The sequence below is a fragment of the Arachis hypogaea genome, chromosome 5, assembly GCF_003086295.3.
Source record: "Arachis hypogaea cultivar Tifrunner chromosome 5, arahy.Tifrunner.gnm2.J5K5, whole genome shotgun sequence".
NCBI lineage: Eukaryota > Viridiplantae > Streptophyta > Magnoliopsida > Fabales > Fabaceae > Arachis > Arachis hypogaea.
In genome coordinates this window covers 82330872-82350947 of record NC_092040.1, presented here as the reverse complement: position 1 = coordinate 82350947, position 20076 = coordinate 82330872, and the positions used below count along the sequence as shown (strand labels likewise).

At 36.5% G+C, this 20076-nt stretch overlaps 2 protein-coding genes across 2 annotated transcripts; both read right to left on the bottom strand.

Moving 5' to 3' along the window:
* Positions 1–934: 934 nt before the first annotated feature.
* LOC112803620 (uncharacterized) lies at positions 935–2188 on the bottom strand. Its single transcript, XM_025847105.1, has one exon. The coding sequence runs from the start codon at positions 2186–2188 to the stop codon at positions 935–937; it is 1254 nt and encodes a 417-aa protein (XP_025702890.1).
* A 13097-nt stretch (positions 2189–15285) lies between these two features.
* LOC112801682 (uncharacterized) lies at positions 15286–19652 on the bottom strand. The gene is made up of 6 exons (XM_025844578.3): positions 18939–19652; positions 18713–18819; positions 17621–17718; positions 16660–16871; positions 15963–16021; positions 15286–15694 (listed from the first exon to the last, which is right to left on the bottom strand). The coding sequence occupies exons 1-6, from the start codon at positions 19384–19386 to the stop codon at positions 15644–15646; spliced, it is 975 nt and encodes a 324-aa protein (XP_025700363.1). The 5' UTR covers positions 19387–19652; the 3' UTR covers positions 15286–15643.
* Between the last annotated feature and the right edge of the window lie 424 nt (positions 19653–20076).

The following is a 20076-nucleotide window of genomic DNA, read 5'->3' as shown; positions in this document are numbered from 1 at the left end:
GATCCTGAAGGAGAGGAAGTTGTTGAGGATCTATGGATTTACTACATATTAGTCAAAAAAAGGTTGATAACTCAGCCAAAACGACGGCCACTGCGGTGGGCAAAACGTGTTTTGACGCAATTGGCAGTAGATGTTCCATCAGAATGTGGCAGTCATGACTCTTCAACCCGAATAACTTGCGATGTTTTAAATCAACGCAACGAGAGATGTTGCTAGAGTACCCGTCAGGAAAGACCACATTCTTGATAGTCCTAAGAAAGACATCCTTCTGTGGATTGGACAAAGTAAAGACTGCAGCAGGATACTTTCCACCTTCAAGTGGCCACATATCTTGCCTAATTCCCATCAATTGGAGATCTTTTCGAGCTTTTAGGTGGTCTTTGGATTTACCGCTCTCGTTCAACATGGTGAAAACAATGTTGTCGCATACATTCTTCTCTATGTGCATCACATCAAGGTTGTGACGTAATTCGTTGTTCTCCCAGTATGGCAGCTCAAAGAATATACTCCTTTTTTTCCAGGGAGACTCGTCCTGCATCACGGTTTGCTGTCCGCGCCTTCTTTTGCCGCCAACCGCTTGCACCTTTCCCTGTGATACGGGCACACCGTCCAATTGTCTCAGGACATCCCTGCCAGTCAATTTGGTAGGTGGAGATCTATCCTCTACCTTGCCATCAAATCTTCTCCGATCCTGTCTATATCTGTGATCGCGATTTAGGAAGCGACGATGACCCATATAACACCATTTTTGACTGAAGGTGAGTCGCCTAGTCTCGGCGTCCAAATTGCACGTGGGGCAAGCACTCCCACCGTACGTATTCCAGCCAGATAAATTGCCCAAGCCAGGAAAATCGCTGATAGTCCACATTAACGCAGCACGCATCTTGAATGTTTTCTTCTCGCTGGCGTCGTAGGTATCAACACCAGCCCACAACTATTTCAACTCATCGATCAGGGGTTGTAGGTATATGTCTATGTCATTGCCAGGCATTTTAGGACAGGGAATAATCATGGAGAGAATAAAATTGGTTTGTTTCATGCAAATCCATGGGGGTAAGTTGTATGGAATAAGAATCACTGGCCATATTGAGTACTTTGAACTCAGGTTTCCATAAGGATTGAAGCCATCACTGGCCAGGGCTAAGCGAACACTGCGCGGATCGCCAGAAAAGTCAGTATATCTCATGTCAAATGCTTTCCAACCCTCGCCGTCTCTGGGATGCCTCAAGAAACCGTCAGAGTTGGTTCCTCTCTTGTGCCACAACATGTCCACAGCTGTCTTGCTGGACATGAATAATCGCTGCAACCGTGGAATAAGAGGAAAATAACGAAGAACTTTCGCCGCCTGAGGTTTACCATTCTTCTTGACAACAGCATTGATCCTTACTAAAGATTTCTTCATGGTCTTTTGCTTCCACCTGGATGCTCCACACCGTTTGCATCTAGGCAGGTCGTGGTCGGGACCCTGGAATAGCATGCAGTCATTCGGACATGCATCTATCTTCTTGTACTCAATACCAAGCTTCCTTATGATCCTCTTAGCATCGTGCAAGGTATTCGGAATCTGCGCATGCTCAAAGGCATCCCCCAATAGCTCTAAAATCAGACCAAAAGCCTTGTCGCTCACTCCGCACATGCACTTGATATGGTACAGCCTCACCAAGAAAGACAGCTTCGAGAATCTTGAGCATCCCGGATATAACTCTTGCTCGCCGTCCTTAAGCAAGTCTTGAAAGGCACGAGCCTCGTGACTAGGTTCATCAGATAAGTACGGCAACCCATCAGCAACGTCGTCAACATGCCCATCCATGGCTTCTTCATCCTCACTCTGCAGTCCCGCCAAATTGAATGCTTCGTGGACCATGTCACGCATTTGATCTCCTGAATTTATAACGGGATCTAGTTCTTCCCTACCATTGGGTCTCTCGTCTACAATCCTCTCACCGTGATGTAACCAAAAGGTATAGTTAGGGGGAAATGGTTTCATCAAAAGATGATCGTATGCATCTTCTCTAGTTTGGAAAAACCGGAACCCATACAAAGGGCATGGACAATGTATCATACCATCGGATGATGCATTGGCAAATGCGAAGTCAAGGAAACTATTTAGCCCATCCTTATATTCTACACTACCTCGTGGCTTTCTAATCCAGCTCTTATCAATGTCTAAGTAAATGAAATAGCACATACAAATAGATAATTAATAATAAAAGACATAGAACTGAGCAAACCAAATAAAAAAAAAGGGTATGTGTCAGGTGTACCAATAACAGTCTATCACAATTATCATATGGGAGAGTACCATACGTAACAAATACGACAATATATTACAAGCAAATCCATGTAGGGAGCGACGCAATAACTCAAAATGGAAACAGAAACAAAGTTACTTGCATCCCAGATAACATGAAGAACTGGAAAGGTATTGGGAAGGAGGCTTACTCATGTTTAAAATTCTGTGCTTTCTTAAAAGAATACTGGTGGATAGAATTGCAGGTTCCAAGTCCAAAAAATGAAAATATAAAGAAAATCTACCTTAAAAAATGAAAAAGAAAACAAGAACAACTGTTAAATTTAAAAAATAAATATGTCAACAAAGAGAACTAACCAATGATAATGTACAGTGAATAGAATCTTCAAAATATCGAATAAATGGAAGACTTAACAGGATTTGAAAGTTATAATTAAAAGACAGTTAAAAAATCAAGGGGTTAAAATTACAATTATAACAGATGGAGGATAGAATATTAAAATTGTAGATATATTATGCCTTGTATGCTTATAAGAAAATCATATTATAAATGTAGTATAAAACTATTTTACACTAATAATATAATAAAATTAAATTCTATTTTAAAATATTTAAATAAGATCCGTTCTCATTTTTTTTTCCAAAACTGTACAAAACTTCTGCTCAATCCTTTTCACTCATGTAACTGAAAATATATATGGAAATAATTTTATCCTATCACACTCTTGAAGTAGACCATCTGTCCAACTAAGAAATCTCAAGTAGTAGTTACCAACATTCTATTCCCCCTGAAGAACAGGTTCATAATACTAACAACTAATGTCAAAGAATCTTAAATTATATGGGTATGAAACTAGTGGTAAAAAATTATTCTTCCTGGCTAAGCAAACATGATGAATATATCAAAACAGCCACCCTAGCTTGCCTTGGAATTTATATCCTGGGTGGTTGCATGTAACATGAGATCAAATAGTGTAGCCAGTTATTAAAATTACATCACTATGAACATACACAAGTTAATTAAGAATTCCCTCCATACTCAAAGGGTCATATGTATTATTAATATGACACTTGTAGGAAGGTTGGAACCTTTTTTTCTTACTATATTATTCTATGAATCTGATGTGAGGACCAAACCCACCCAATTTAATTTGAATCATTGCCACCATTGTAAAAAAAGATGAATTTCTGCTGTAACTTCACTTCAATGAATACAGTTGTTAATTAATAGTACCCTTGAATTTGTCTTAAATTTCTGTCAGGGAATGAGAGAATAAATAGAAGAAAATCCTAATCAAACTCAGAATTAAATTGGTTTGGACCATCAAAATCCAGGACACATTCAAGAAATATGCTCCATAAATACCAATTTGAAATGTACAAATAAAAAACAACATACATTTAATAGAAATCAATAATGTTGCTTTAGAAAAGAAATGGCAAACAGGGAATTTTGGTTTTGAGTCATGGTAGGGAGATGCTATAGCATCAGTAATTGTAGTAATAATGATAAATAATATAATTGATCTTCATTTGATATTTTGGCTTCATTTGCAAGGTAACAGGAAATTGCATTACACAAGAAATAAATAGAAAGGGGATACTATGGTCAAGCAAAACAAAGTGAAGACAATAAAAAAAAGGAAACTATATAAGTAAACACGCAGAGTCCATAATATCTCCATTGTTTTTCATACTTGTAAAAACAACAAAATCCTATCTTATGTCAGCCAATTTCTCTATCAATAATTAGTATATCAACCAGCCAAGCTAGCTAGCTACGAAAACAAGTTAAGTACTATTTTCAAGTTTCGCATAAATAATAATACAAAGGAAACCTCTATATTCTGTTGTAATTTGTTGAACATAAGAAGTACCAATCAATCAAACTAAAAATGGATTAACCACTCATGTATCTATATGTTTCTATAGAACTGATAAAATCCTCTTGATCTCAACATTTCATTCATTAGTCAGAGTTTATGGAAATTAGAATGTCACCAGTCCATACTATATTATCAATTAAAACACAATATCCAAAACTCACATAATATTACTTATTTCACTTTAATAAGGAAAATAATAGGCAAGAGATGCAGTGGTGAGAAGTTGTCAATTCAGGTAAGTATTGACTATAACACATTTACAATATCATGGTTACATCAGGCTGAAATTGTTCTTAGTATAACCCTTTTCCTAACTAGGAGAATGATCAATTCCACTACTCACATATGCAAAAGATGAATGGATGCAATATTAATAAATCAAATTTATCATAGTGGATTCAAATATCCAAGCTTACAGGTAGAACATAGATGAAGAGTAGAATGCAAAGAGCACAATGGAGTTCATTATGAAACCTGCTGCGTTTGTTTGTACTAATATCCAAGCTTATAACAATCTGCTAATTAATCGTACTGAATGAAATCCCTAACTCGAAACAGCTTCAATTAACCCCGATTTATAGAAGATAAGGACAAATACATGTTCAGAATTTTGAACCAGTAATGAAAACCAGGAGAAAAGCTCAATGTGGAAGAACGAACCAGTGAAAGGGGGAAACAGCGATGGCTAGGATTCGCGCACGGTGGAGGACGATGTCGCGGTTTCACGCACTACCGATGAGATGCTCAACTTCGCAGCTCTGCTCCCGCTCGTGTTTGGCGCGCTACCAAAATCAAGTGACGGGTTTCTGCAAAATTGGGGGGAGGGGGTTTCAATTAATGGCAGTAAGGTAAAGGGGGCAATTGAATTAGGGAATTGAAACTCACCTAGCGGCGTTTCTGGGTGTACTCGCAGGTAGGTTCCGCCAGAGGAAGTTTGGGTGCTCTTCGCACCTCTGCTGCAGCTTTTGTTCGCGCCAAGATTTTGGGTAAAGTCATGAGGGTTGAAGATATATACAACAAATTGGCAGCGGTTCTGACTGCACGGCCGCTATCCAATCACGTTTAGCGGTACCAATCCAGACCGCCGCTGACCTCAGCCGGGATCTCTTCAACTAGCGGCATTTTTGGCCACCGCCGCTGTTTAGCCGCCGCTAGGCTCCGCCCCTGCTATAGTGAATTCTAACACGGACAATATCCATAAGCCAATTGGGCAACATAAACCAAACACAAATAAAAGCTTCAGAGTAAACAAAAATAGAAGAAAAAATAAATAGTAAAAGGAATATTGAACCTGTGATGAAGAAGTTGAAATCTTAATCCTAATCCTAATCCTAATCCTAAGAGAAAGGAGAGAACTTCTCTCTCTAAAAATTACATCTAAAACTAAAATTATGAATTATGAGAGCATCCTCATGAATGGATGCATTCCCCCACTTTATAGCCTCTAATTTGTATTTTCTGGGCCAAAAACTGGGTCAAAAATATCCCAGAAATTGCCCCTTGCGTATTCTGGTACGTTCAGGTCGCGGGCACGTGACGCGGAGGCGTCGCCCACGCGGCCGCGTGGATTGAAGTTCGCAGATGCGATGCATCCGCGTGGATCACGCATTCGCGTCACCTAGCGTCAGGACAACTATGGCATATTATATATCAAATCGAAGCCCCGGACGTTAGCTTTCCAACGCAACTAGAACCGCGTCGTTTGGACCCTTGCAGCTAAAGTTATAGCCGTTTGAGTACAAAGAGGTCAGGCTGGACAGCTTAGCAGTTTCTCCAACTTCTTGTATTCCTTCCATTTTTGAATTCTTCCTTTCCATCCTCTGAGCCATTCCTGCCTTATAATATCTGAAAAAACTTAACACACATATCAAGGCATCTAATGGTAATAAGAGAGGATTGAACATAGGGAACTTAAGGCCAAAGAAGCATATTTCAATCAAAGCACATAATTAGGAAGGTAAATGTAAAACCATGCAAATAGTATGAATAAGTGGGTAAAGAGTTGATAAAATCCACTCAATTAAGCACAATATAAACCATAAAATAGTGGTTTATCACCCTATTTTTGAAAATTTTTACTATTTCAAACCAAAATTCTATGTTAAACTTGTTTGAAGATTGTAATTTGCAACATGGTTTTAGAGCTAGAACATACAACCCAGTGAGATTTTGAGTCTAATTGTATGGTTACATTATTTGACTATGATTTTTATTCTTGTGTGTTTTCTCTCCTCTATGATTGCAATCTATGGTTTGCTCCATTCTATATCTCCATTATTTAATGTATTCATGCATATGTATGATTGAGGCCATCATTTGTTATTAGCTCACTATACTAAATGGCCCACCATTCTAATTATCCCTTGTTTTCCACTTTGAGCCTATTAATCCTCATTTGTTCTATATTTTACCACATCACTAGCCTTAAATAGAAAAACAAATTAATTACCCCAAATTGAATCTTTGGTTAATAAGAATGTATGTTAATTGATAAATATCTAAGGTCTGAATGCTACTCATGTGAAATTATGAAAACCAAATGCATTGATGCTATGATGCTTTCAAATATATATATTGTATAGGAGAATGAAAGCACCCCAAATGATAAGTTTAATAAAAAGAATCAATGCATATGAGGTGAAATAAAAATAACATTTAAATGCATGAGTAGGTGCAAAATACAAAGTGAGATTATGGGTATTTAGGCATGATTTTAAAAGCATAGGAAATGTGTGTGTGTGTGTGTGTGTGTGTGTTAGGTGAGAACTTAGGATAATCAAGAATTCAATTTTCAGCTCACTTGGCCATACATGTAACATCACCCTTACATAAGCCCCATTACAACCTTAAGAAAGACCTCATGATGTTTGCATGTGTGCATTAGATATTTGTTGATTGGTTAGATGAAGAACAAGGTTCTAGAAAGCATGAATGGAGGAGACTAGAGTGGACTACCCTATACACCTAAGTGACTAGAGTGCATATATGCTCCTAGTGAGGGTTCAAGCTTGACTCTATGTTCCCGGCTTTCATGAGCTATCTCCTCACAAGTTTACTATTCTTTTATTGTGTGGTTGGGATCAGTGGAATTTGATTTCTGTTTGTCTTGAAGAACTTATTTATTTTCTTAACCAAGTAGGTATAGACATTTCATCATATAGTTGCATTCATATACATAGGTTACATTGCATGATGTCTTACTTTCCCTATTCATTCTTTTTGTCTCCTTGAACTTAGCATGAGACATGCTAATGTTTAAGTGTGGGGAGTTTGATAAACCACTATTTTATGGTTTATCTTGTGCTAATTTGAGTGGTTTTTATCAACTCTTTACTCACTTATTCATATGATTTGTATGATTTTACAATTCCTTCCCAATTTTATCTTATGGTTGAAAACTTTTTTCCTAGACATCTAAGTTATATATTTTTAATTCCCCTGTATACCATTCGACGGGCACGCGCACTTGGCGCGTACGCGAAACAGGCAAGGAGGACAATCGACGCGCGCGCGCACCTGGCGCGCACGCGTGACATGCGCAATCTACAGAAATTTCAGAAAATGCTGGGGGCGATTTCGGACCAGTTTTAGACCCAATTTTCGGCCCAAAAACACAAACTAGAGGCAGGGAATAGCGGAGACTCAACACACATTCTCATTCTGCATAGTTTTAGTTTTAGTTTTGGAATATTAGAGAGAATTTTACTTCCTCCTCTAGGTTTTCTTCACATTCATAGTTCTTAGAATTTTATTGCTTTTACTTGGGATATTGAGAAGAGTCATCACCTCCGTGAAGTTTCATCTATTCTAGTTTGTTTTCTTTGTCCCTTACTCTTTCATATCCTTAATCCTTGTTCAGAGTTACAATTAGATTATTTTTAGAATTTATTAATGCAAAGAACTACTTTTACTTTTAATTAATTTTCAGTTATTATTTATCATGTCTCACTTTTATTCCTCTCTTAATTCTATAAAAGTTATATTCATGATAATGGAGTAGTTCTCTAACTTGATTGGGAGTTGATTAAGAGGATAACCTTGAGTTGGAATACGCAAGTGTTAATCCTAATTGAGAGATGTTGGCTGACTCTCCTGTCTCCGACTCTAACCCTTTCTTAGGAAAGGATTAAGATGCAAGCGATATGATTAGTTGGAGAGTTACTTGACTTTCCCTTATTGCATAAGGGATAACTAAGTGGAATGACAACCCTTTTATTATTACACTTGGAAAAATTCAACAAAGATAGAACTTCCAATTAATCTCCTCCCGGTCAAGACTTTTACTCGAATTATACAGATTCTCTCATTTATTTCTCTGTTTCGCAACTCAAAAATTTCTTGAAAAACTTCTGACCAATAAGCTGCACACTTTTGTCAACTCGTTGGGAGACGATTAACGAGAGGACTTCTGCTAGTAAAGAATTTCACAAATAAATTCTCATTACAAGTATAGCTTCTAAACCAATAGAGAATCCTTTCGTAAAAAAACTTGTTTGTCACTAAAACAAACCCAATAAAATTGATAACTGGAGTATTGAAACCTCGGGTCGTCTCTCAAGGAATTGCAGAGAGGTGTGTTTATTATTAGTTATAGAAAAAGTATCTTTTTGGGTTTTTTTTTGAAAGGTTTGAACAAGGAATTTAGATGGCAAGAAAATAAATTAATAACTAGAAAAACTCTTGGCAAGGTACGAGAATTGGAAATCACATCCTAGTTATCCTTATCAGGTGTGATGAAAATTGTTTACTGCTCCCACTTAGTTAACCCTTACTAAAGAAATGAAAGTCAAGTGGACTAATTAATTTGATTCCTCAAGTCCTAGTCAACTCCAAAGGAAAGACTAGCTTTAAAGGAATTCAAATCAACCAGCAAACCTCAAATATCAATCAACAGCTGAGTTTGATAATTCAAGTATCACCAATTACTCTACCAAAGCAAAGGAAGGAGAAAAATCCAAATTATTTATATCCTAAATAGAAGAAAGCAATTATAAATCTGAAATACCTCAAATTATATTAAATATAAAATTAAATCTTAACATGAGAATCCATAAATCAATATTAACAAACTAAAATAATAGAATAAATAAAAGTAAAAGAGAAATTAAAGTAAAGGAATATTGAACCTGGAATTGGGAAGAAATAGCCTAAAACTAATAGAAATCCTAAATCCTAAAACCTAGAGAGAGGAGAGAGGCTAGCCTCTCTCTCTAGAAAAACTATATCTAAAACTAAAATTGTGAATAGTGAATGTTGTATATGATGAATGAATGGATTCTCCCACTTTATAGCCTCTAATATGTGTTTTCTGGGTCAAAAACTGGGTCAGAAACAGTCCAAAAATCGCTGATTTGCGAATTCAAAAACGCTGATTTGCGCAGATCCACGCGTGCGCGTGAATTCACGGGTGCGCATCACTTATCTCAAGAGCAACTATAGCAAATTATATATCATTTCGAAGCTCCAGATGTTAGCTTTCTAACGCAACTAAAACTGCCTCATTTAGATCTCTATAGCTCAAGTTATGACCGTTTGAGTGCGAAGAGGTCAGGTTGGACAGCTTAGCAATTTCTTCAACTTCTTGCATTCCTTCCACTTTTGCATGCTTCATTTCCATCTTCTAAGTCATTCCTGTCCTGTAATCTCTGAAAACACTTAACACACATATCATGGCATCGAATGGTAATAAGAGGAGATTTAAACATAGCAAATTTAAGGTCAAAGAAACTTGTTTTCAATCATAGAACAAATTCTTAGAAGGAATTATAAAACCATGCAAATAATATGAATAAGTGTGAGACTAGTGGATAAAATCCGCTCAATTAAGCACAAGATGTACCACGAAATAGTGGTGCATCAAATCTCCCCACACTTAAACAGTAGCATGTCCTCATGCTAAGCTCAAGAGAAGCTATAAGAGTGAAAAGGAATGGTAAGACTTCTGAAATGCAATGCAACCTATGTATATGAATGAAACTATATGCTGAGATGTTTCTATCTACTTGGTTAAAAGTAAATAAGATCTCCAAGACAAACATAAATCAAATTCCACTAATTCAAATCATACAGTAAAGACAAGTAAACTTGTAAGAAGATAGCTTATGAAAGCAGGAAACATAGAATCAAGCATTGAACTCTCACTAGTAGTGTATATGCACTCTAATCTCTCAAGTGTCTAGGATTGATCACTCTACTCTTCTCTAGTCATGCTTTCTAAACTTTGTTCTTCATCTAACCAATCAACAAAAATTTAATGTACCAATGCAAATATAATGAGGTCTTTTCAGGGTTGTAATGGGGCTAAGGTAAGGGTGATGATATATGTATGGCCAAGTGAGCTATAATATGAATCTTTAATTAACCTAAGCTCTTCACCTATACACACACTCTATGTACTTGTACTTCTAAAATCATGCCTAGCTACCCAAAAACTCCATTTTTGCATATCATACTCATGTATCAACTTTTCTTTAATTTTATCACATATGCATTAATTTTTCATTAACTTAACATTGGGGTAATTTTGTCCCCTTATTTAATTACTTATTTATTCATTTATGCTAGAAATATATATATTTTTATTTATTTTTTATTTTTTTATTTTTTTATTTTTTATTTATTTATTTATTTATTTTTTATTAAAAATATAAAAGCAAACATAACATATCAATGCACATGGATTTTTTATTTTTTTGATCTCACATGAGTAGGTACCCAAATTTCTAATATTTTGTCAATGAAACACTGTACACTTTCATCAACCCAAGTTTTCACAGTTCCCCACACTTAATTGATACACAATTCTTAACATAAGCTAACCAAAGATTCAATTTGGGGTATTTAATTTGTTTTTCCGCTTAAGATTAGTGATGTGGTAAAATATAGAATAAAATGGGGATTAAAAGGCTCAAAGTGGCTAACAAAGGTAATTGAAAGGGTAGGCTATTTGGGATAAGTGAGCTAGTAACAAATAATGGCCTCAATCATATGCAAGCATGTAAATACACTAAACAATGGACATATAGAATGGAATAAAGCAAAGATTACAGTTATAGAGAAGGAAACACACAAGAATAAAATATTATGGTTAAATAATGTAACCATGTAATTAAGCTCGAATCTCACGGGTTGTGTGTTCTTAGCTATCAACCATGTTCCAAAAACAACTTCCAACAAGTTTATCACAAATTTTCAATTTAAATTAGTAAAATTCTATAAAATAGGGTCCTGAAAAGAAACTTATCACTTCAACCAAGTAGTGGTAGAATATGCAAAAAATCAAGCAAACATGCAATGAAATATGCAAATGCAACAATGAACTAACAAATAAAATAAAACATTGGTGTTGAGAAGAAAATAACTAACCCACGAAAGTCGGTATCAACCTCCCCACACTTAAAGGTTGTAACGTCCTCGATGCATGCTAAGATGTGCAAGTGGACGGGTTTCTCCAACTGACGCTTTTCTCCAAAGATTGTGCAGATGGACTTGTTTGTCTTCCCATTAAGAAGTTTTTCTTCTTTTTCTTTCTTCGGTGGCCAGCCTAAAAGAAGTTTTCCCTCTTTTTAATAAGGCACACGTTTGTAATTTCCCGACAACGGCGCCATTTTGACGAGAGGACTTCTGCTAGTAAAGAATTTCACAAATAAATTCTCGTTGCAAGTATAGCTTCTAAACCAACAGAGACTCCTTTCGTACAAAAACTTGTTTGTCACTAAAGCAAACCCAATAAAATTGATAACCGAATTATTGAAACCTCGGGTCGTCTCTCAAGAAATTACAGGGAGGTGTGTTTATTATTGGTTATGGAAAAAGTATCTTTTTGGGTTTTTTTTTTTTGAAAGGTTTGAACAAGGAATTTAGATGGCAAGAAAATAAATTAATAACTAGAAAAACTCTTGGCAATGTATGAGAATTGGAAATTCCATCCTAGTTATCCTTATCAGGTGTGATGAAAATTGTTTATTACTCCCACTTAGTTAACCCTTACTAAATAAAGGAAAGTCAAGTGGACTAATTAATTTGATTCCTCAAGTCCTAGTCAACTCCTAAGAAAAGACTAGCTTTAAAGGGATTCAAATTAACCAGCAAACTTCAAATATCAATCAACAGCTGAGTTTGATAACTCAAGTGTCACCAATTACTCTACCAAAGCAAAGGGAGGAGAAAAATCTAAATTATTTATATCCTAAATAAAAGAAAGCAATCATAAATCTAAAATACCTCAAATTATATTAAATATAAAATCAAATCTTAACATGAGAATCCATAAATCAATATTAACAAACTAAAATAATAGAATAAATAAGAGTAGAAGAGAAATTAAAGTAAAGGAACATTGAACCTGGAATTGGGAAGAAATAGCCTAAAACTAATAGAAATCCTAAATCCTAAAACCTAGAGAGAGGAGAGAGCCTCTCTCTCTAGAAAAATTACATCTAAAACTAAAATTGTGAATAATGAATATTGTATATGATGAATGAATGGATTCTCCCACTTTATAGCCTTTAATCTGTGTTTTCTGGGGCGAAAATTGGGTCGAAAACAGCCCAAAAATCGCTGATTTGCGAATTCAAAAACGCTGATTTGTGCAGATCCACGCGTGCGCGTGAATTCATGCGTGCGCGTCACTTATCTCCAGAGCAACTATAGCAAATTATATATCATTTCGAAGCCCCGGATGTTAGCTTTCCAACACAACTAAAACCGCCTCATTTGGATCTTTGTAGCTCAAGTTATGAGTGTTAGAGTGCGAAGAGGTCAAGCTGGACAGCTTAGCAATTTCTTCAACTTCTTGTATTCCTTCCACTTTTGCATGCTTCCTTTCCATCCTTTAAGCCATTCCTGCCCTGTAATCTCTGAAAACACTTAACACACATATCATGGCATTGAATGATAATAAGAGGAGATTTAAACATAGCAAATTTAAGGCCAAAAAAACATGTTTTCAATCATAGAACAAATTTTGGGAAGGAATTGTAAAACCATGCAAATAATATGAATAAGTGTCAGACTAGTGGATAAAATCCATTCGATTAAGAACAAGATGTACCACGAAATAGTGGTGCATCAACGACCTGGGATTCATACTCCCAGTATTTTATTTCTAAAAGTCGTGACAAGTGACAATCCTTTTCTAAATTGATACGTGGAATCTTCATTGGTTAAGAGCTATACTTGCAACGCTGTTTTCTCTACAAACTCTTAATCGGTGATTTTCCGCCACGTCAGGGCGCGCTTCATGATTTCTCAAAAGTAACTCATTGTTGCGTTCAGCAACAAAAAGGCAAGAAATTAACTCAAAATATTTTTAAATTCTTTTTCTCGATACTGCTGCTGCAGGAGCATATTCAAGGCATGGAAGGTCGAGAAAATTTTCTCTAACATATCGGGTTTGAGGAAGTATCACCGTCTTTTGATGATCGTACCTTTCTTCAAGATCTTTTCACAGATCTGCAGGATCTTTTAATGTGAGATTTCATTTTTCAATCATACGTTAAGATGAGGACAAAGAAAAATCATGGCCTTGGCTTTATCCTTCTACGATACATTATTTTCAGCCTTAATGGTATCTTTAAGATCTATTGAATCAAGATGGATTTTAGTGTCTAGTATCCATGATAAATAATTGTTTCCAGATATATCAAAAGCATTAAATTCAAAATAAGAGAGTTTCGACATAATGAAAATTTGTTACCTGGAGTCTTCCTAAAATTTGGTTAGAACTTTGTGCCGATAACGTGTTATAAAATAACCAAATAAATAAATGAGAAAGAGGTAACAAATATAAAATAAAAATATAAAGAGAGAAAGAGAGAGAGAATGGTGTTTTATTGCTTTTTGTGTGTTCCATATCCTTCATGTTACATTACTATTTATAAGCACTAGGGATGGCAACGGGTCCCCATGGGGGTAGGGACATGCCCCCCGTCCCCTGCCCCCGTCACCACAATCCGCCCCCCGTCCCTGCCCCGTCCCCGCCACGGGTGACGGGTATCCCGTATTTGCCGGGGTCCTGGATATCCGCGGATTTTACAAATTAACAATCTCAAACACAGAACCTTAACAATTTCAAGCACAGAACGTTAACAATTTAACAAATCCTAAATTTCCAAATAAAAATTCAACAACAATTGTCCAAACAGAAATAAAACTCAGAAGATTAACAATTTCAAACAATTTCAAATACAGAAAATTAGCAATTGAACAAATCCTGAATTCCCAAATTAAAATTCAACAACGTGCAGTTGCAGAAATAAAGGTATAAACACAGAAGATAAACAATTTGAAACATTGAACAAACCCTAAACCCCAAATGTTGAAACAAAAGACTTAAAAGAAACTAATCAAATAGAAAGCGACTTATTAATGCAGCGACGATGAGGCTTCGGGAGGCAGCGACGATGAGCGGCGAAGAGGTTGTTGGAGGCGACGACGATTGTGCTGGTGGCGGTGACGATTCTACTTGAGGAGGCAGAGACTAAGAAGACCGATTAGTAGGCTGTAATGATGATGAACGAGTAAGGAGCAGGAGGCGGCGATGATGAGGCGGCGGTGATTTGCGATGTGAACGAGGGAGGGAGGCAGTGACCAATGGTGAGACTTGTACGTAGCGAAGAACCTTGGAGTCGCTGGCGAGGTGATGGGGTAGAAGGAAGACGGCGGCGACGCTGTTGTTAGAGAAGAGAAGAAGCAGCTGGAGGCAGAGGAAGAAGGAGGTGGCTAGGTCAAGGTGAGGCTGCTGGTGCTGGGTGAAGAAGAAATTCTAAGAGTGAATCTGAAGTAAGGGCGTGAGTGTTAGGCTGTTAGGGTAACATTAGGATTTTTAACTTAACATATATATATATATGGGGATTTATGTAATTTTATATTTGTGGGTATATACTGGTACCCACGGGGCGGGTACCTCTTCCCCCGCCCCCGCCCCCGCCCCATTTAATAGACGGGTACCCGTTCCCGCCCCCCGTGGGGATAAAACGCTCTCCATATCTGCTCTCCGGTGGGTAAATCCCCGCGGATACCCGCCCCGCCGGGGGAAATTGCCATCCCTAATAAGCACAAAGAAACTTTACTTTTCAAACATAATTAAATGCAATCACCCTTGGTAAACTAAGTCTCATGAAAAATGGTCATCCACATCATTCATCCTTATCACAACAAAAACATCGTATTAAGAATAAAAACCGACGAAACAATTATCCAAAAATAAGGTCTGTACAGGACAAGTTCAATGGCTAACAACCAACTAAAAATATGGAAAAGCTTCCAGAAAAAAAAAAATTATCTATATAGTACAAGGTAAACAAATAAACAATATCGATTCGTACTTCAAATTTTCCGACCAATTCACCAAATATACACTGCCATGGCCGCCAATATTGATATTCCAGTCCAGACTGCTACAACAGTTTATCTTTACCATTCATCCATCTCTCAGTTATTTGCAAGCAGCAAACAGCAAGCTTCATTTGTATTTTCTAGTCTCATACCGAAGAAATTTGGCATGCTAAACTTCTGGTGCAGATGTTTTCTTCCCAAGCTTCTCGTCTTCAACATCCTGAAAATTTCCCATAACATTATGAATCGAGATCAAATCTTATAAATAAAAGACGTTGCAACTACAAAATTTTAGCAAACTTAAAGTCAAATGCCTATCTATCCCTGTTTGCTCTCTATCTTCTTTTGTTTATAAAAAACTTGATTTATCTGCATCAAGTTTCTATTCGCAAATGACCAAATCAGTTCTACAAAATATACATTTATATTATTAACTGATTTTCTTTTCATTTATTTGCAAATGAAAAAATAAAATAAAAAGTACTTACAGAATTTCCAATCTTGTCAAAATCATCATCATCGTCATCAAAGCCGTCCGCCCCGCCATCTGAAAGAGAAACAAGACACCCTCTAAGGAATTTCTTACAGAATACAGGACTTTATATTGAAACTCCAGTCAGTAATCTCAGTAAGAAACCAAATGCTCAAGAAACCATTACACCTTAAAGATGAACGCTCTTAAAACAGAAAAGTGAAAGAAATAGAGGCCATATATCATTCTACAGAATTGTAACCTCCCATCCCAAAACCTAACTGACTCATTGCTTACCTCTCATTCTTCACTATTCACTTGTATGACATACAACCCTCTAGCATTACCTATATTAGCTTCTTATGCCCTTGCCATGCAAACGAGGTAGATATTCCCCATGTCCCTCTTCGCCTTACACATATATCTCGTGGTTTAGCATAGAGTACTTAACATAATCAATAGGACGTGAAGATAACCAAAATCAGAGGTCATAGCAAATCATGACAGATAAACCTAGGAGCATAATCATGAAACACAGTGTGGCCAAAAATTTCAAAATCAAGTCAATTCTCGGTAATGATAAGGCTAGGTGATTGATGGTGAACTGCCTAATGCTTTTGCATAAATTCCTACTGAACTGAGATGCGAAATTCAATTGTCTTACTAGACAGCTTGTTTCTGTATTGAAATCTTAAAAAAAATGAGTGATATACCTGGACCTTCATCACTGTCTTCAAGATCTCCAAGAAGAAACGTATCCAAGTCTTGCTCAGTAGAGGATGTCTTAGAAGATTTACTCTTCACATTGTTCCCTGTTGCTTCTACGTTTCCACTTCCTCCAGTAATTGTAGCTTGCTCTAACTTAGCCACAGTTTTATCTGCTGCATCTCTGAGCTGAACCTCCTCCATATATTTTTTCTCATACCTGATTGTATCATGATAATATGAGGCTAACTTAAAAATGTTGGTGTGTGCGTGCATGCATGTCTATTTTTGGATATGTTCAACTTAAAAATGATGCAGCCAAAAGCAATGTCTGAATTGCAAAGATTAGATCACAATTTCCATTCTTGAATAAATAGAAAATACAGCTCTACTAAATTGATTAATATTTAACAGTTAAAGCTTACTCTTAACATGAATAAAGAAAGATGTTATCTGTAAGAAAAATTAATTTGAAGAAAAGGATGCTTATAAGATTATGTTGTTTTCACCATTTTCATTATGAAATCATGAAAATAGGAACTCAAATGAAAACAAGATAATACTTCTGTGGAATTAATAGTGAAAAAACATATCAATGGAATTGAAACCATTGCAAAAACAAACTAATCGCTTCATATTTCAAAGATAGATTCCATGGCACAAATTCCATTCCTAGGATAAATAACAGAATAACCCATTTGTACAACATTAAAATTATAAAATTGAACAAGTTGTTCCTCCAGCTTACCTCCTTCCTTACAAAGTGAATTTATTAATGTTCAAAAAGAGTTTGATTTGATAACACATAATAAAAGCCAGCAGAAAAGATTTTTATAATTCAAAGAATAAGGAAATGGACAGAGGGGTGACCTAAAAAAATATTTCATAAAATGAACACTATTTCAACATCATTAAGATGGTTAACATAACATACGATTATAACATGATGATATGAATTATGATACTTACGGTGCCACATGCGTGTTTACAAGAGTAAAATAAATCTTCCAAAAGTGTCGTTCTTTCATAGTACGAGGGCATAATTCATATCTCAGCCTTGAAATTTCCTGAAAAGAAATATTGTTACAATTCTAAAATTTTATATTTGCTAGCCAATGTTGATTACATTTTCAATACACAGTTTCACTTTTAAATACTTGTGTTATATTGCATTCTCATGGTAAATGGTAACAGCGTACAAATACATCATTGCCATAATACCATATAATGAAAGCCAGGTGTTCCTTCTAAACAGTATCAATTCAAGGAAAACTAACTCCATAGCATGTTTGGAATATGGTATAGCTTAGGTTGTGTTTAATGCAGCTTATAAATAAATAATTTAACAAAAGCCAACTAAGATATTTTGGGGGAAAGAAAAAAGATCTTTTCTTAAAATTTAAGTTAAATCAAACATGTATACACCATATAGCCGGCAAATGTATGATGGCGAGAGTACAACAACCAGAAAAATAAAGAATGGAAAAAATAGGATGTGATGGCATGCATCTCTGAAGTATTCATCATTATTTGGCTTGAGCCTCAAGATTTACACTTCACATGTCTTTCGCACAATTGCAAAGCAAACACGTGAATTGAGATGCATCATAAAGCAATCACGCTTGACAATACACAGTAGACACTACAATTAAGAGATGGGTAATTTCACTTCTCTCACCGTCTTTCATCCTCATTGAATCAAATGCGTGAGAAAACCACCACAAGCTTATTACAATCAACAAATTATACAGCAACCGAGAAAGCGTGCAACACAATTCCTCACATTAAACCCAATCAATTTCGTGACAAAGTCCCACTTAATCTAAACACACATCAGCAAACTTAAAAAAATAAAAAATAAAAACCAGCTGAAAATGTCTATAATATATATTATAAAAAATTGATCGGGTTTAGATTCAGTGAGACTTTGTCACGAAATTGATTCGGTTTAATGTATATATTATAAAAAAATAAGTAACACAAATGGTAATCAACACATGTAATATCGATTATCAATAACAATAAAAAGGAAATGAATTACGGGGAAAATGCTGAATTTACCTTAACAGTGATAAGAACAAGTGTGGCATGTTTCTCCTGAAAATCATTGAGATCCTTCCGCACATTATTGGAAGCCACAGTGGGCACATCAGAGGCCTGCGATTCATCTACATTAACCAAATCAACTCGTTCAAAACCAAAACAAAAATGGAGAATCAAATCATAGGAAAAACAATACAAAAGGATCACAATTTTTTATTTTATTTTCTGATTATCAAAAACTTGCCGAAACTGAGGGGGAAGTTCTGGAACGTGGTGGAAGTGAGTCCTCTGACGAAGGATCTGAGATCATCGGTGACGCCGAACTTCTCGAGGTCGTCGTCGTTGGGAACAGACGGTGAGGAAGAAGAGGGCGCGGCTGCAGCTGCGGCAGATGATGCGGTGGCAATGGCGGCGGAGATTTGGGGAGGAATGGTGATTCCGTCGGAGAGGGTTTTGATGCTGTCGGCGTGCTTGGCGGCCTCGGCGGCAATGGCGGCCTTTATCTCTTCGGCTCTCTTGGAGGCCTCGGCGGCGAGCTCCTTGGACTTCTTGGTGGTCTCGGAGACAAGATCGGCGAACCTAACGGAGGAAGTGGTGGCGGTCGCGGAGGAGGAGACGGCGGCGCCGATTTCTTGAGACTTCTTGGCGGCCTCTTCGGCGAAGATCTTAGCACGCTTCCACAGGTCCTCCATTGTTGTTAGAGAGAGAGAGAGAGAGAGAGAGAGAGAGAGAGTTGAAGGAGGAGGAGAAGGAAGAGGAGGAAGAAGGAAGAGCAACCGAAAAAACTTAAAAGAGAAAGAAAAGATTGGGGGCTAAGGCATTACATAAGATGAGGGGTTTAATTTCCATTTATTTGTTAGTTATCAATTGAAAAAAACAATATTTTTCACAAAAATGTTAGGTGTTCAAATACTTTTAGCAACTAAGTTCAATAAAATCTAAAAATTAATAAAAAGTCACAAAAAAATAGGGACTAAAAAATTTAAATATGAAAAAAAAATGTGAGTTTTTGCTAAGAATGAAACTTTTTGGTGTATATATAAGTGGGTGAGCATTGCAGATATAATAGGTGTAACACCTAAATTACGTGCTGACTCAGTATATATATGTTACGTAATGGATATGTGGTACAATCAGAAGCTACATGCATCCTGCGTGATGTCCACGTGGCGAGCAGTAAGCCAACACGTACCTTGCGTGTTGGAAACGTGTCAGGCATGCAAGCAACACGCATCCTGCCAAACACTGGTTAGATGGCTTTGCAACATGAAACCTACGAGTTGAGTCCTTTGCCTATAAAAACAGAAGCTCGCTACTATTTTACTGCACTGCGAGAAAGGTGTTTTCCTCTACTTGTTGGTGTCATAGAAAGTACTGCAAAT

Excerpts from the sequence above, each read along its gene's own strand:
- LOC112803620 (XM_025847105.1), bottom strand. The coding sequence starts at position 2,188 with ATGTGCTATTTCATTTACTTAGACATTGATAAGAGCTGGATTAGAAAG.
- LOC112801682 (XM_025844578.3), bottom strand. The coding sequence starts at position 19,386 with ATGGAGGACCTGTGGAAGCGTGCTAAGATCTTCGCCGAAGAGGCCGCC. Across the intron at positions 18,820-18,938 it reads GAACTTCCCCCTCAGTTTCG|ATGAATCGCAGGCCTCTGAT; the intron begins GCAAGTTTTTGA and ends TGGTTAATGTAG. Across the intron at positions 16,872-17,620 it reads GTAAACACGCATGTGGCACC|GTATGAGAAAAAATATATGG; the intron begins GTAAGTATCATA and ends TGATACAATCAG.